An 11,614-nucleotide genomic window follows, 5' to 3' on the forward strand; every position below is an offset into this window, starting at 1 on the left:
AGGCACATCTGCATTGTGCTGTGATAAAACCCTGATCCATGTTGGCTTCCAAGGATGGGAATGAGGTTCTTGCCCCTGGTGTCAGAGTCTAAAACCAGACTAGGCTAAAAAAGCATTCAATGACCACTGCATTTATCATGATCTCTGTAACTGGGGAAATTAAAAATCACCAGCAATATTTGGCAGGGGGTACTTGTAAACCGGAAGGGGAGTTCTACTTTACAAGTCTCCAATGCTAAATCTTGGGGTTTTTCCCCCCACCATTAAAGAGGTCACAGCAAATGCAGCGACAACCGAATGCTTTTTGGCCTACTCTGGTTTTAGACCATACTGCATGTCCTACCATAGTTCATTATAATTTAGCTATTGCCTCTTCTGCTCGAAACTCTCCCTGCAATTGATACCACCCACAGCTCCAGTCTGTGTGAAATTTCTGCTGCTACTAGTAGAAAAAAGTTTTATCAAAAGAGTTTGAGTTGCCAATCTCACGTGAGGGTGATGTTAAGAGAAAAAGCCCTGCTGCTTTGGAGACCCCCCCTCCCCCACACCTTCAAATGTAAAATACCAGATGGGTTAACAACCTCCTACTTACCTCTTATATAATCCACTTGAAACCTCCAACCTCAAGGGATGGCTTGGTAGTCGGGAGTTGCCATCAGAGAACGATTAACGCTGCCTGACGGTTATGATAAATCGCAATCACCAAGTCTTGACTCCACACAGCAAGATGGGATAGACCCCGTTTTATTAAATAAGGCAAAAGGGAAACAGGACATGAACTGGGAGTAGAGCATCCAGTCTAGAGGGAATTAAAGCACTCTTGAAAGAGGGAGCTTTTGCTATTGAAAAGGCTGCCTGGCCTTGTACTCTGTCCACAGCAGCTTCTCCCAAAGGGACTGACAGTCCAGATGAAGAGGCAGGGACAAGCAAAGGTCTGGCCAGGCCTCTGCTGCCATGGCCTCCCCAGTTATTTCTCTTCCTCCTCTGAATCGCTGCTGTCCTCGCTCTCTGTGCAGCCGTAGTTCACACGGTTTGTGTTCACAAACAAGTCACTGTCGTCATCCTCGGAGTCGTCTTCCCCTGCAGAACGTGGGGGGCTTTGTGCTCCATCCCTGTTGGTGACAGTTAAAAAGATTTGTTTTAAGGGCAGCTTCTGTTAAGATGGCCTTTTTAAACATCAACTTGTTCCAAAGAATTCCAATGGAAAACTATTGCGTAATCAAAGATTGGCGACTGCCTAACCCCCCACTTCTCTTGCCTGAGAGCCTCCCAACTCCTGGGTTCATATATTTCACATTAGATACAGATGTTATCAAAGGTCACCACCAACCCAAGATCCGTTCAAGCTATCCCAAGCAGCACCACATAGCAGCAAAGCCCCAGCCCCTGGTCACTGCAGAGGACTGAAGATGTCTCCCCCGCCCCCCCCCCCAAACCTTAGCCCAAAATTCACCTGGCTTTAGCACTGCTATGAGTTCCTGAAGCATCAGATGAGAAGGCAGTAGGCCTGTAGGAAACAAAAAAGTGGAGAGGACCGTGGGAAATACTGGCAGGCTTTGCAAGATCAGCCAAGGCTCCCAAGCAAACCTGAAACTGGGAAGGCCCTGCAGTCGAGATGGGCCACTTGCACTTAGACCCGTGTCAGATCTTGAGGAGGGCCAGAGCCAGCCAACCTTTGTACAATGCTGATAGCAGCTCTTTTCCAGTTCTGCTACGGGGTGAGTGTACGTGTCCAAATCTGACTGGAGGCACAAGTGAGATGTTTTTGTCTGATTCAAATTCCCCTTCCTTCAAGCTGCACGTTAGCCCTAGAGGGGAAAACAGATGGACCTCCCATTTACCAGTATCCTTCCTTCTTCAGATAGCAAATATGGTCCTTGTACAGTACGGAACTGATTTCTGCTTTTACTTTCTCCCCTTCTTCTATGGGATCCACCAGCAAGAAGTCACCTGAGAGAGGAGGGGGGAGAGAGGCTGCTGGAGCGGATTATTTTGACTTGCAAGACGGGCAAGATAAAGAGTTGGAGAAATTTTTCTTGTTCCTTGCGGTAGTGTCCCACACCAACCTCTTTTGATCCAAATGTTCTTGCGGAATTTGGTGGGCATGCTCACAAGAAACCTTGCCCCTTCTGGCGTCTCCACCTCATGGAGGTTATTGCCTGGTGTCCCCAGCACCTGGAAAAGCAAAGAGAAACTGTCTATAAAAGCTGAACCAATACAGTAGCTAAGCAACTGAGCTGGCAAACTGGGGAAAGTTTGTTACAAGCTATGAGCTCAATGAATATTTATATATTCAGTATTTCCAGAGATTGTTAAAATAACCCCCAGAAAAATTAAAACCAACCGCTGAACTAGCTCTGCTCAATTTATTTACTAATGAAAATTCTCAATGTAAACAAAAAAACAGTTATTAATTTTCTGAAGGTCGCAGCTTGGATACTTATTGCCCAGTGTTAGAAAAATGCTAAAGAGATTTTCTTGGATAAGTGGTGTGCCAAATTAAGGAATATAGCAGCACTTGAAAAATTAACAAATAAGATTATTTGTTTCCTCAGAGAGGGGAAAGAGAGATGATTTTAAGATCATCTGGATTGGTTTCATAATTCATTTAATTAAATTTCTAGAATATAGCTCTCTGAAAATGTTCTTTAACTGGATAGAGACTTCTATTTGAAATGTGACTAAGTTTTTGAATAGTTGTGTTATACAATATTATTCAGAAATGGATTTAAATGAATGTATGTTAAATTACAGCCAGTTTGAATGGAAGCTCCCGCCTCCCCTCTTCCTTTTCTTTTTGTGCTATTGTAACTTCCTCTTGCTTTTTGTTGTTTGAAAACATAAAATAATAAAAATATTTTTTTAAAAAAATGAATGAGCCATGAGCTCACTGACAGTGACCTTAGGTAAGCTGTGCTCTCTCTGTTAGCCTTCATTCCCCCATGTGGGAATGACAAATAATGACCTATCTTAAATGGCTGGAGAGCACCCTGAATGCTAAAAAGCACTGTATGACATAATTATATATGGCTGGATCCAATAAACGGTGAGCGAGCAGAAGGATACTTGCAAATGGGGTTCTTTTCCTAGCTTCCCCTTCTAGCAACCCCTGAAATCTCCATAAAGCTTACTCTAAAGGTCACAAAGAACGAATGAGCTAAGCAGGCCAGGAGGGCTGCAGTCATGAGGGGGACACAGGTGACATCAAACTGCTTGCTCTTGTATCAACAGAGCTTCTTGCTCCATTGCAGGCAGAAGAAATGGTTTTTTGTCCACACACGTTCTATGACCTGTACCATCAGCTTCTGGGAAGTCTCAGGGATTTGCTGAAAAGGGGCAGGAAAAGTTCCGTCTACCATTGTGTGTCATTTGACCATATAAAAGTCACCCTTTGAACTTGACTTATGAAAGATTATACCCTGGAAAATTTTGTTGGTCTCTAAGATGCAGTATCTGTGCATCCAGCAGATACTTCAAGCTCTTGATCTCTGCAGCTTCAGCTATGGTGTGGGGTCTGTATTTTTTTTATCATTTCCCCCCCGTAGGTGCTACTGGACTCAAATCTTGTCCTGCTTCTACAGACTAACATGGCTCACCCCCACCCTTTTTGGCCCTTGTCATGGAAGGTTCCCAAGCACTCTACAAACACCAGAATCGTCACAGTTCTCTCCAAAGTCTTGGGCCTGTCTGCATTCACTGGCTCAGATCTATGTCTGTAACCTTCCATCTGCAGCCAAGACAGAAGTAGGCCAAAAACTACTGACTGAGCCACAGTGGATGTGGACCCAAGTCCAGAACACAACTCCTATCCATGCATGAAGCCAGCTCACTACGGAAAGCAAACAGCAGCACCCAAATGTGAAGGCCAGCCTAGACCACATAGGGTAGGGCACTCCATTCTCACCCGAACAACCTGTTGCCGCTCTGAAGGAACCACGTAGTCCTCTAGGACTTCTTTCACCACATGTTTGCGCTTAGTAGCTTGGGACATGCTGCTCTATTAGCCCTGGGGAACAGAATCTCTGCTGACTGGATGAGGCAAGAAATCGCTTGCTGGACGTGCTTGTGCTTTGGGAGGCTGTAAGAAATATTCAGAAGAATTAAGGGAGCAGCAACAGAGATGCTTTATAAGTCCAAATGGCAACTGAGTGGGAAGGAACAGTGCACAGGGTCAGGAAGCAGATCTATTACTGCATAATTTTGTTCACAAGGCCAGTATCTCTTTTGTTACTGAACACTAGATGCTGATTTCTAGAGTCCAACTAGGGTTCCACAGGGTGCAATCCCCATGCTATTCAAGAATAATAGTGTGCTGTTAAGCTACAGGCAACTCATGGTGACCCCTCATGGGGTTACACTGTGTTATCCGCCTTGAGTATCAGTGTGAAAAGCAGACTATAAATGTAAATAACTGATAGGGAACTGGCTGCCTCTTTCCTTGAAGGGAAAAGGGCCCAAGGTCTCCGCACCAGCTCTGCACCGCTCTGCCTGCTTGATCTTACAAAGAATCAGGCAATTCTAATTAGTCCTCCTTTAAGAACAGATTTTTCACCAGCTTGCAGTCTCAGGAAGGCAGACCTGTATCCAGGGACAACCTAGGCCATCCAAGTTCAAGGGCTGTGGATCCAGTGTTGATTTCACTCTCTGGGACATTCAAAAGTCTGAAAGAGCTAAAAGATTGGGAGATGGGGTGAGAGAGGAAGCATGTGATTTTGGAAAATGTCTTATCACCACAGACACATCTTTTGGGAAAACAAAAAGGTGCAAACATTTTTGCCTTTCCTTGTAACATAGTTGCAACTTCCTGAGCATTTTAATTAGTTTTCTATACCTTTCTGACTCTTACAACATTTCATTGGATCAGGCCAAAGGCTCACTTAGTCTTAGCCTAGCACTCCACTTCTGTGGATACCTCGACAACTTCAGGAAGCTCACAAGCTTGACCCCAGCATCAGGTAGTCAGAGTTAAGAACTGCCTATGCGCATATAAGTTCCATTCAGCTATGGTGGCTAACAAACAGTGATAGACTTATTCTCTCTCTAAGCAAATGGCAATTGTCACATTTTGTGCCAGTGAATTCCACAAGCTATTTTCAGAAACATATACAGCATATATATGTTGTGTTAAGACTCAGGGGTCAAACAGCTTCAAAGACATCGTCTATGCCTTACAACAATCCTGTAAGGTAGGGCCAGCATTATGGTTGCCAACTTCCAAGTTGGGCCTGGAGTTCTCCTGGAATAACTGATTTCCAGACTACACAGAGCAGTTTCCCTGGAGAAAATGGCAGGTTTAGAGGTTGAATTTTGGAGTATCATACCCTGCTGAGCTTCCTCCTTCCCCCAAATCTCCCCTTCCCAAATTCCTCCTCCAAATCTCCAGAAAGTTCCCGGGCAGCAGTTGGCAACCCTAACCTCCCATAACACAAATTAAGGGAGGGTAACATCGCAAAGGCTGGGCAGGATTGTGCATATTCTGCGCATTTTCAATCCCGTTCCTCCTGCACTCCACCGCCCAGCTCAGCTCAGCCCCTTCCTTCGCCAGTACCTGCTCGGGAACTCGCACTGTCTCCTTCTCCCCGAAGCATGGGAAGCAAGCATTTCCTGCTTCCGGCTCCATTAACTCAACTTCCGGGTGCACCACTAACAATTCCCCTCTCTCTCCAGTGCAAATTCTACCTTCGTTCCGCCTTCATTGCGGTCCTGTTCTTGAGGAAAGAGTTTTGACTCTTGAAAGTTCCTACCTGGGAAATCTAGTTGGTCTTTAAGGTGCTACTGGACCCGAATCTTGCTTTTCTACTGCAGAGAAACACGGCTACCCACCTAAAACTTCCTTAGTGCATTTATGAAATTGCTTTTTACTGAGACCAGACAAACCATAGGACCCTCTTGTGCTCCTTTGGTGGGATTGGGGACTGTTTCTTCTTTCCCCTTCCGTTTAGTAGCTCTTAAGTACGAATATGTGGACTGCCTGATATTTGAGAGGAATCTCTTTGCCTTTTTTGCTGCATGGTGGTTTGGACGTCTTTATTGAACAGCGGGCAGGTTAAGTCTATCCCCCTCCCAAGGGGCTGTTAGACGGGAATGTCTGGCAGACATCCCCTCCCCGGGGGGACTCATGTTTTGAGCCTTGTTACTAAGAGTAGTTTGCTCACTTTGAAATGGTTTGATGGAGCGAATAGCAGAAAGGGCTATGCCATTCGAGCAAATTGTTCTCCAAAATTAGGGAAAGTTTTCCATTCTTCCTATCTGTATTGCTGGTGGAAAAGCTGCCTGTGGTGTGCTTCAGAGAAGGAATTATGGAGAGGTAGCTTTGCAGAAGAAAAAGGATGTCTCTACTACCACAATCAAAAAGAGTCCAGTAGCACCTTTAAGACTAACCAATTTTATTGTAGCATAAGCTTTCGAGAATCAAGTTCTCTTCGTCAGATGCCTGATACAGATACTGGCCAAATACAGAAGAGCAGGAGAGAGAAGAGAGGCAGCAATTAGAGGGGGAGGGGGAGGGAGCAACCAAAACATTCCTTTGCTAGTATATGTAAACATCTCCTTTTGGTGTGTGTATCAGTTGGCTTCAAAGGAGTTTGCCCTGTTAGTTTGTAGCAGCCAAACAGCTAGACCATCCAATTCCAATGTAGTATGGGCCTTCGACAACCACAGCTCTCCCTGCCAGATGCATCTGACAAAGAGATCTGTGGTTCCCGAAAGCCCACACCAGGTGCCACTGAGCTCCCCCAGACCCCACCTCTGTAAAGGAAATCTGTTACCTGTGGTAATGTGATAACCATTCATAGTCCCTATTCAGTCCCAGCTTGACAGAGTCAAATTTGCATATGAATTCCAGTTCAGCAGCCTCCCGTTGGATTTTGTTGTGACCTTTAAGTCTTTGATTCAATCTACCAGGACATTCCATCAAAGACTTAAAGGTCACTGTAGTTCAACAGAAACCTTTCAAAAACAAAATGTGTTCTTTGTGTATCCCCAGAGCTTTCAGCAACTGCGCTGTAACCCAGTCACTGTACAGAATTCCAGCTTCCCTCAACCATTGTTTCTTTTGAGGACTAAACCTATTTCTACGCAGTCTGAAATTGGCCCCAAACAGAATGCAGGAGCACTCCCACAGCCCAGTGCAATGACATCACTTCCAGAAGTGATGTCGTGTTTGCTGGGAGTGCATATGCAGCATGTGTTCCCAGGATGCCTGCTGGTGGCAGGTGATCGCTGGGCAGCCTGAAACCTCCTGCTTGTGGTCAGCAACTGGTGGGCAAGCAGACAAACTGCCAGCAGATTGCCCACCAGTGGTGGGCACCTGGGATCCCTATGCACTACACTTCTTGCCAGAGGCAGAGCTTCCAGGACAGTGGCAACAAAGCCACTGAGACCTGCACTCTTAAGGAACTGTGAGTAAGGCCCTGGCTTGATATGCCATTATTTATCTTGGGGCTCTGAGCTTTTTTGGGGGGGGGGCGCGTTTCCATATCCAGCATTACAAGTTCTTTTTGTTACAATAAGTATAGTTTTGCATATGCCATGGTGTGTGAGTACAAAGTGGAGTACTTTAAGAAAGGAGACCCTAGGCTGTGAACTCGGTCTTGATTGCAACACCTGGGTTACATCATCATCATTAATAAACATTTCAACAGTGGAGAGACAACAAGGAAAGAAAAGGGAAAGGTTCTTCTCAGACCAGCGCCAGTCTTTTGCAAGCACTGATGGCATCTGCCAGGGGAGACTGCTGCTTGGCCAGGAGACGCTTCTATCAAAGGCCGAGTTTTTCCAGCTGCTCAGCCCCACCTCCTTCCTGTGGCTTCTGTTTTATGATTGCATTGTGATTTTAAGATTGTTATTCATTTCTTGTTTTTTGTGCACCACTTTTGAGTTCTGCTATGCAGGAGAAAAGCGGGATTAAATTATTTGAATAAGTAAATAAGGTCACTGACTGGCAGAGGGTCTCCAGGCTCTCAGCAAAGGTCTTTCCTATCGTTTGCTGAGCCTTTTAATTAGGAGTGCCTAGAACTGATCCAGGGACCTTCTGTAGTGTATTGGGCCTCTTGGCTCACCGTAGGTGGAGTGGAGCTCAGCTTCAGTTAGGCTGAGCCACTCTCCTAGTAGGCCTTATCTCTGTTCTGGGGTTTTTGCTTATTCTCTCTGCAGCTGCAGTTATTGGTTTGTCCTGTTAACCAGAAAGTTACAATAAATCTTTGTTTAACCCTTTGGAAGCAGCCTCTCTTTTCTAAAGACATTACACTTCTGTGTGCAGATGCTGTACCACTGAGGCACGGCCCCTTGCCAGAATGAGCAAAAGAAATTACACGCTGCGTGTGTGCTTAATTGGCAATATTGCTAGCCTAAACCACCATGTGCATGCCAGTTGGTCTCCTGAAAAACTTGATCAGTCAGCATGAAATTAAACAGCTGTATTCCATTCTGCCATTTCTCAGGTTTGTCTTCTAGTGAGCAGAAGGTAACTTCTCTCCTACTGGAACATGCGATGGCGAGATGGAGACCTACAGCAGATGTCTTGGGATGAGGCATATTAAAGCTATCATATTCTCAGGCATGGCCAGAAAGTGAGATGAAATTTCATCTTATTTATTTTATTCAATTTATACCCTGCCCTCCCCACAGATGGGCTCAGGGCGGCTAACAACATTAAAAAATACATTAAAAACACAAAAACCTTTTTCAGATGTGTTTAGCTGATCAATGTAGGCTTGAGATCAGTTGTAATTCTGGGAGAACTTTAGGCCTCGCCCAGATGATGGTAATCCTAGAAACACGCAGCAACGTTACATTTTCTAACTTGCAATCTGATTCTATTACACTGCTTATCATCATATGCTTTATACTGTTCTTATTGCATTCTCTAAAAATGTTCAATCCACCTTCAGTCTCAGCAAAAAAACCCTGGGCTATAATAAAGTACTAGGGCCAGGCATTCCGGGTTGTTGCTTCAGAAAAAAGATGGAAGCCACTGTAGCAGGGCAAATCTTACAGCGAAAAGCACCTCTTCTTCAAGATGGGGATGTTTCAGAAGATTTGCAGGGGCAGAAGCTGCCAGGCTAAGATTACCAACCTCCAAATGTGGCCAGAGATCTTGAATCACAACTGATCTCCAGACTACAGCTACCCGTCCCCATGGAGAAAATGGCTTTAGAGGGGGGACAACCGCTGAAGCCCCTTGTTTCCCCAAACCTTGCCCACTCCCACATCCCATCCCATAGTTGGCAACCCTATGCCAGGCTGCTGCTTATCCAGATGAACTAGCAAAATTTTCTGCTGTCTACAGATGATCAGTGGTAATTGACAGTTAAGTGCCTTTTCTGATGAGTATGAGAACAGGACACTGGTATATTGAATGTACTTGGGGTTTTGCCCCTGCTTGCTCTGCTGCCAAATCTGCAGCTCCGTTTTTCCATATTTAATTGTAATTTGAAGACGGGAGAGCAGTTTTGTCTCCTGCCAAAAGAGCTGCAGCAATAACAGATGAAGCGACAGCAAGAGCAACCATCCTTTTTTTGCAAACTGTGGCCAGGATTGGTTTTATAACAAACAACCCAAAGCAGCTTACGTTGTTCTTTTGTCCTCCATTTCATCCCCACAACAACCCTGTGAGGTTGATCTGGCTGAGAGGGTGTCACCTTCCATGGCAGAGTGGGGATTCAAACCTGGATTTCCTTGGTCCTAGTCGGACATTCTAACCACTGAACCACACAGGCTCCGATTGGTCAGGGAAGCTACTAAAACCCCTCTGTTTTGTCAGAGGGAGATATATTCCACCTTCCCAGTCTGTGCCGCTGTCCTTGCTGGCTTCTCATGAGTAAAGCTTTGCATCCATTACAGAAACCAGTGGGAAGTTTGGGAGATAATCTGTGGTAGGATAACACGATTCCTTTTATTTTTGGTAATGTAGTTCCCACCTTCATCCTGATTTGGGTTGTAGCCTACAGCAAACATATACATGATTATTTTTTTAAAAAATGTATAGATTGTGCAATGTATCATCACTTATTTTAAATTGTAGGCACAGCCTGCCAGCTGGCCTAATTCAGAACCACCTTCAGTCCTACATTAACCAAACCTTAGGTAACACAATTGACTTAATGTGCAGAAAACACGGTTTGAGTCCAGTAGTGCCTTAAAGATCAATAAGATTTTGGGTATAAGCTTTTGAGAGTCATGCTCAGTTCGCCCAATACATACAGAAATGGGAGATCGGTCTTTTTTTTATCCTAGTCAGAAGGTGAGAGGGGTGTTGCAAAGAACTAAGACAGGATGGGGAGGTACAATGTAAAATATAATTAGCTTGATTAAAGCAGGGGAGGAAATGCAGAAAGTTAACATATGTGGTTTGACAGAATCCTGTGTCCCTATTCAGCAATCTCAATTGGTTAAGTTGTGAATGAACTCAGTTTCAGCAATCTCATGTTGTAATCTTCCTTTGAAGTTTCTCTGGTCAGCAATGGAATGCCTTGGAAGATTAAAATATTCTCCCACTGTATTTGAGTGTTGTGATTCTTAATATCAGTTTTATGTCCGTTTATTCTTTTGCATAGAGACTGACCTGTTTGTCCAGTGTAGAGAGTAGAGGGGCATAGCCTCTCTCACAGACTCAAAGTGGATTGCAGAGCATAAGTTAGTACAGTCAATATCAAAGATATTTCAATAAACATAATGGGTATATACATGCAAATTTGAAGAGATTTTAAAAAACGGCAGAAATCCAATATTGGGGGGGAGGGGGGGAAGCTGAAACAGAGCATAAGCGATTGTACAAGTGATGTATTTAAACAACATAGAAACTATTCAGGAAGATCATAGTTATAGCAATAGTAGTGAAGTCTATGGTTGCTCAATATTTACAACAGTGGTAAAATCTGTGGTCCCTCCTTATCCCTTTACTGATGGATCTCTTGAGGCCACTTCCTTACAGTACAGCCTTCCTATGTGAGTAAAAAGCTCCTGAGTAAAACAATTCAGTTTTGCATCATTTGCAGAAGGCTAAGAGAGTGGAAACTTTCCTAACCTCCTCCGCTGGAACATTCCATAAAGAATGAGCAAGTGAGCAACCCTGAGATGGTACGGCTGGTGGTGTTTGGCCCAGGGATGGTGCTGTTAGGGTGAATATGGGGACAGAGTTGACATCTTAGTTTATTGTTTAAAGGCCCTGGTCCCAGAGTCTGTGTCCATGTCTCTCTGATCTCCCATTCCTACTAATTTCTAATAAGGTGAGCGTTTGACTGTTGAAAACTTATAACCCTCTAAAATCTTATGGATCTTTAAGGTGCTAGTAGACTCAAACCTTCTCATCTACTGCAGACCAGCACAACTACCCACTCGAAACTATCTGTAGAAAACAAAGAAAGAACCAAAGGGGAGCACAACAGATAAGGCTCAGTCACCAACTAGATGGTCCATCACAGAATGGGGATGGTAAACCACTTGCCAGCTCCATGCAACAACCACTCAGGGCATAAAACACACTGTAGTAGTTGGGCGACACATCACAGGCAGGCCAGGCTCATTGTTTTGATCCAAGTGATCGCACAGATAGCCCTGTGGCACTCGTGACACCGCAAGTCAAGTTACACTACACACAAAAGCACATGGCAAG

At 44.6% G+C, this 11,614-nt stretch overlaps 1 protein-coding gene across 3 annotated transcripts; it reads right to left on the reverse strand.

Annotated features, from left to right (window-relative positions):
• Positions 1-722: 722 nt before the first annotated feature.
• EIF1AD (eukaryotic translation initiation factor 1A domain containing) lies at positions 723-5,614 on the reverse strand. Of its 3 annotated transcripts, XM_054981234.1 has the most exons (7): positions 5,549-5,614; positions 4,579-4,670; positions 3,905-4,078; positions 2,067-2,175; positions 1,842-1,950; positions 1,454-1,507; positions 723-1,112 (listed from the first exon to the last, which is right to left on the reverse strand). In XM_054981234.1, exons 3-7 carry the CDS (start codon positions 3,989-3,991, stop codon positions 968-970), a joined length of 504 nt encoding a protein of 167 aa, XP_054837209.1. In that variant the 5' UTR covers positions 3,992-4,078; positions 4,579-4,670; positions 5,549-5,614; the 3' UTR covers positions 723-967. The 3 variants fall into 3 exon arrangements, with proteins under 3 accessions (XP_054837209.1, XP_054837226.1, XP_054837217.1); XM_054981251.1 differs by lacking the exon at positions 3,905-4,078; XM_054981242.1 differs by lacking the exon at positions 4,579-4,670 and having other exon boundaries at positions 5,549-5,571.
• Positions 5,615-11,614: the final 6,000 nt, after the last annotated feature.

Source organism: Eublepharis macularius, chromosome 1 (assembly GCF_028583425.1).
Source record: "Eublepharis macularius isolate TG4126 chromosome 1, MPM_Emac_v1.0, whole genome shotgun sequence".
In the NCBI taxonomy this organism is placed as follows: domain Eukaryota; kingdom Metazoa; phylum Chordata; class Lepidosauria; order Squamata; family Eublepharidae; genus Eublepharis; species Eublepharis macularius.

What these genes read in the sequence shown, in the direction of transcription:
- EIF1AD (XM_054981234.1), bottom strand. Translation starts at nt 3,991, where the DNA reads ATGTCCCAAGCTACTAAGCGCAAACATGTGGTGAAAGAAGTCCTAGAG. An exon ending in CTGAAGAAGGAAGGATACTG is followed by an intron (nt 1,508 to 1,841) that starts GTAAATGGGAGG and finishes TGTTTCCTACAG; the next exon opens with GCCTACTGCCTTCTCATCTG. An exon ending in CATAGCAGTGCTAAAGCCAG is followed by an intron (nt 1,113 to 1,453) that starts GTGAATTTTGGG and finishes TGTCACCAACAG; the next exon opens with GGATGGAGCACAAAGCCCCC.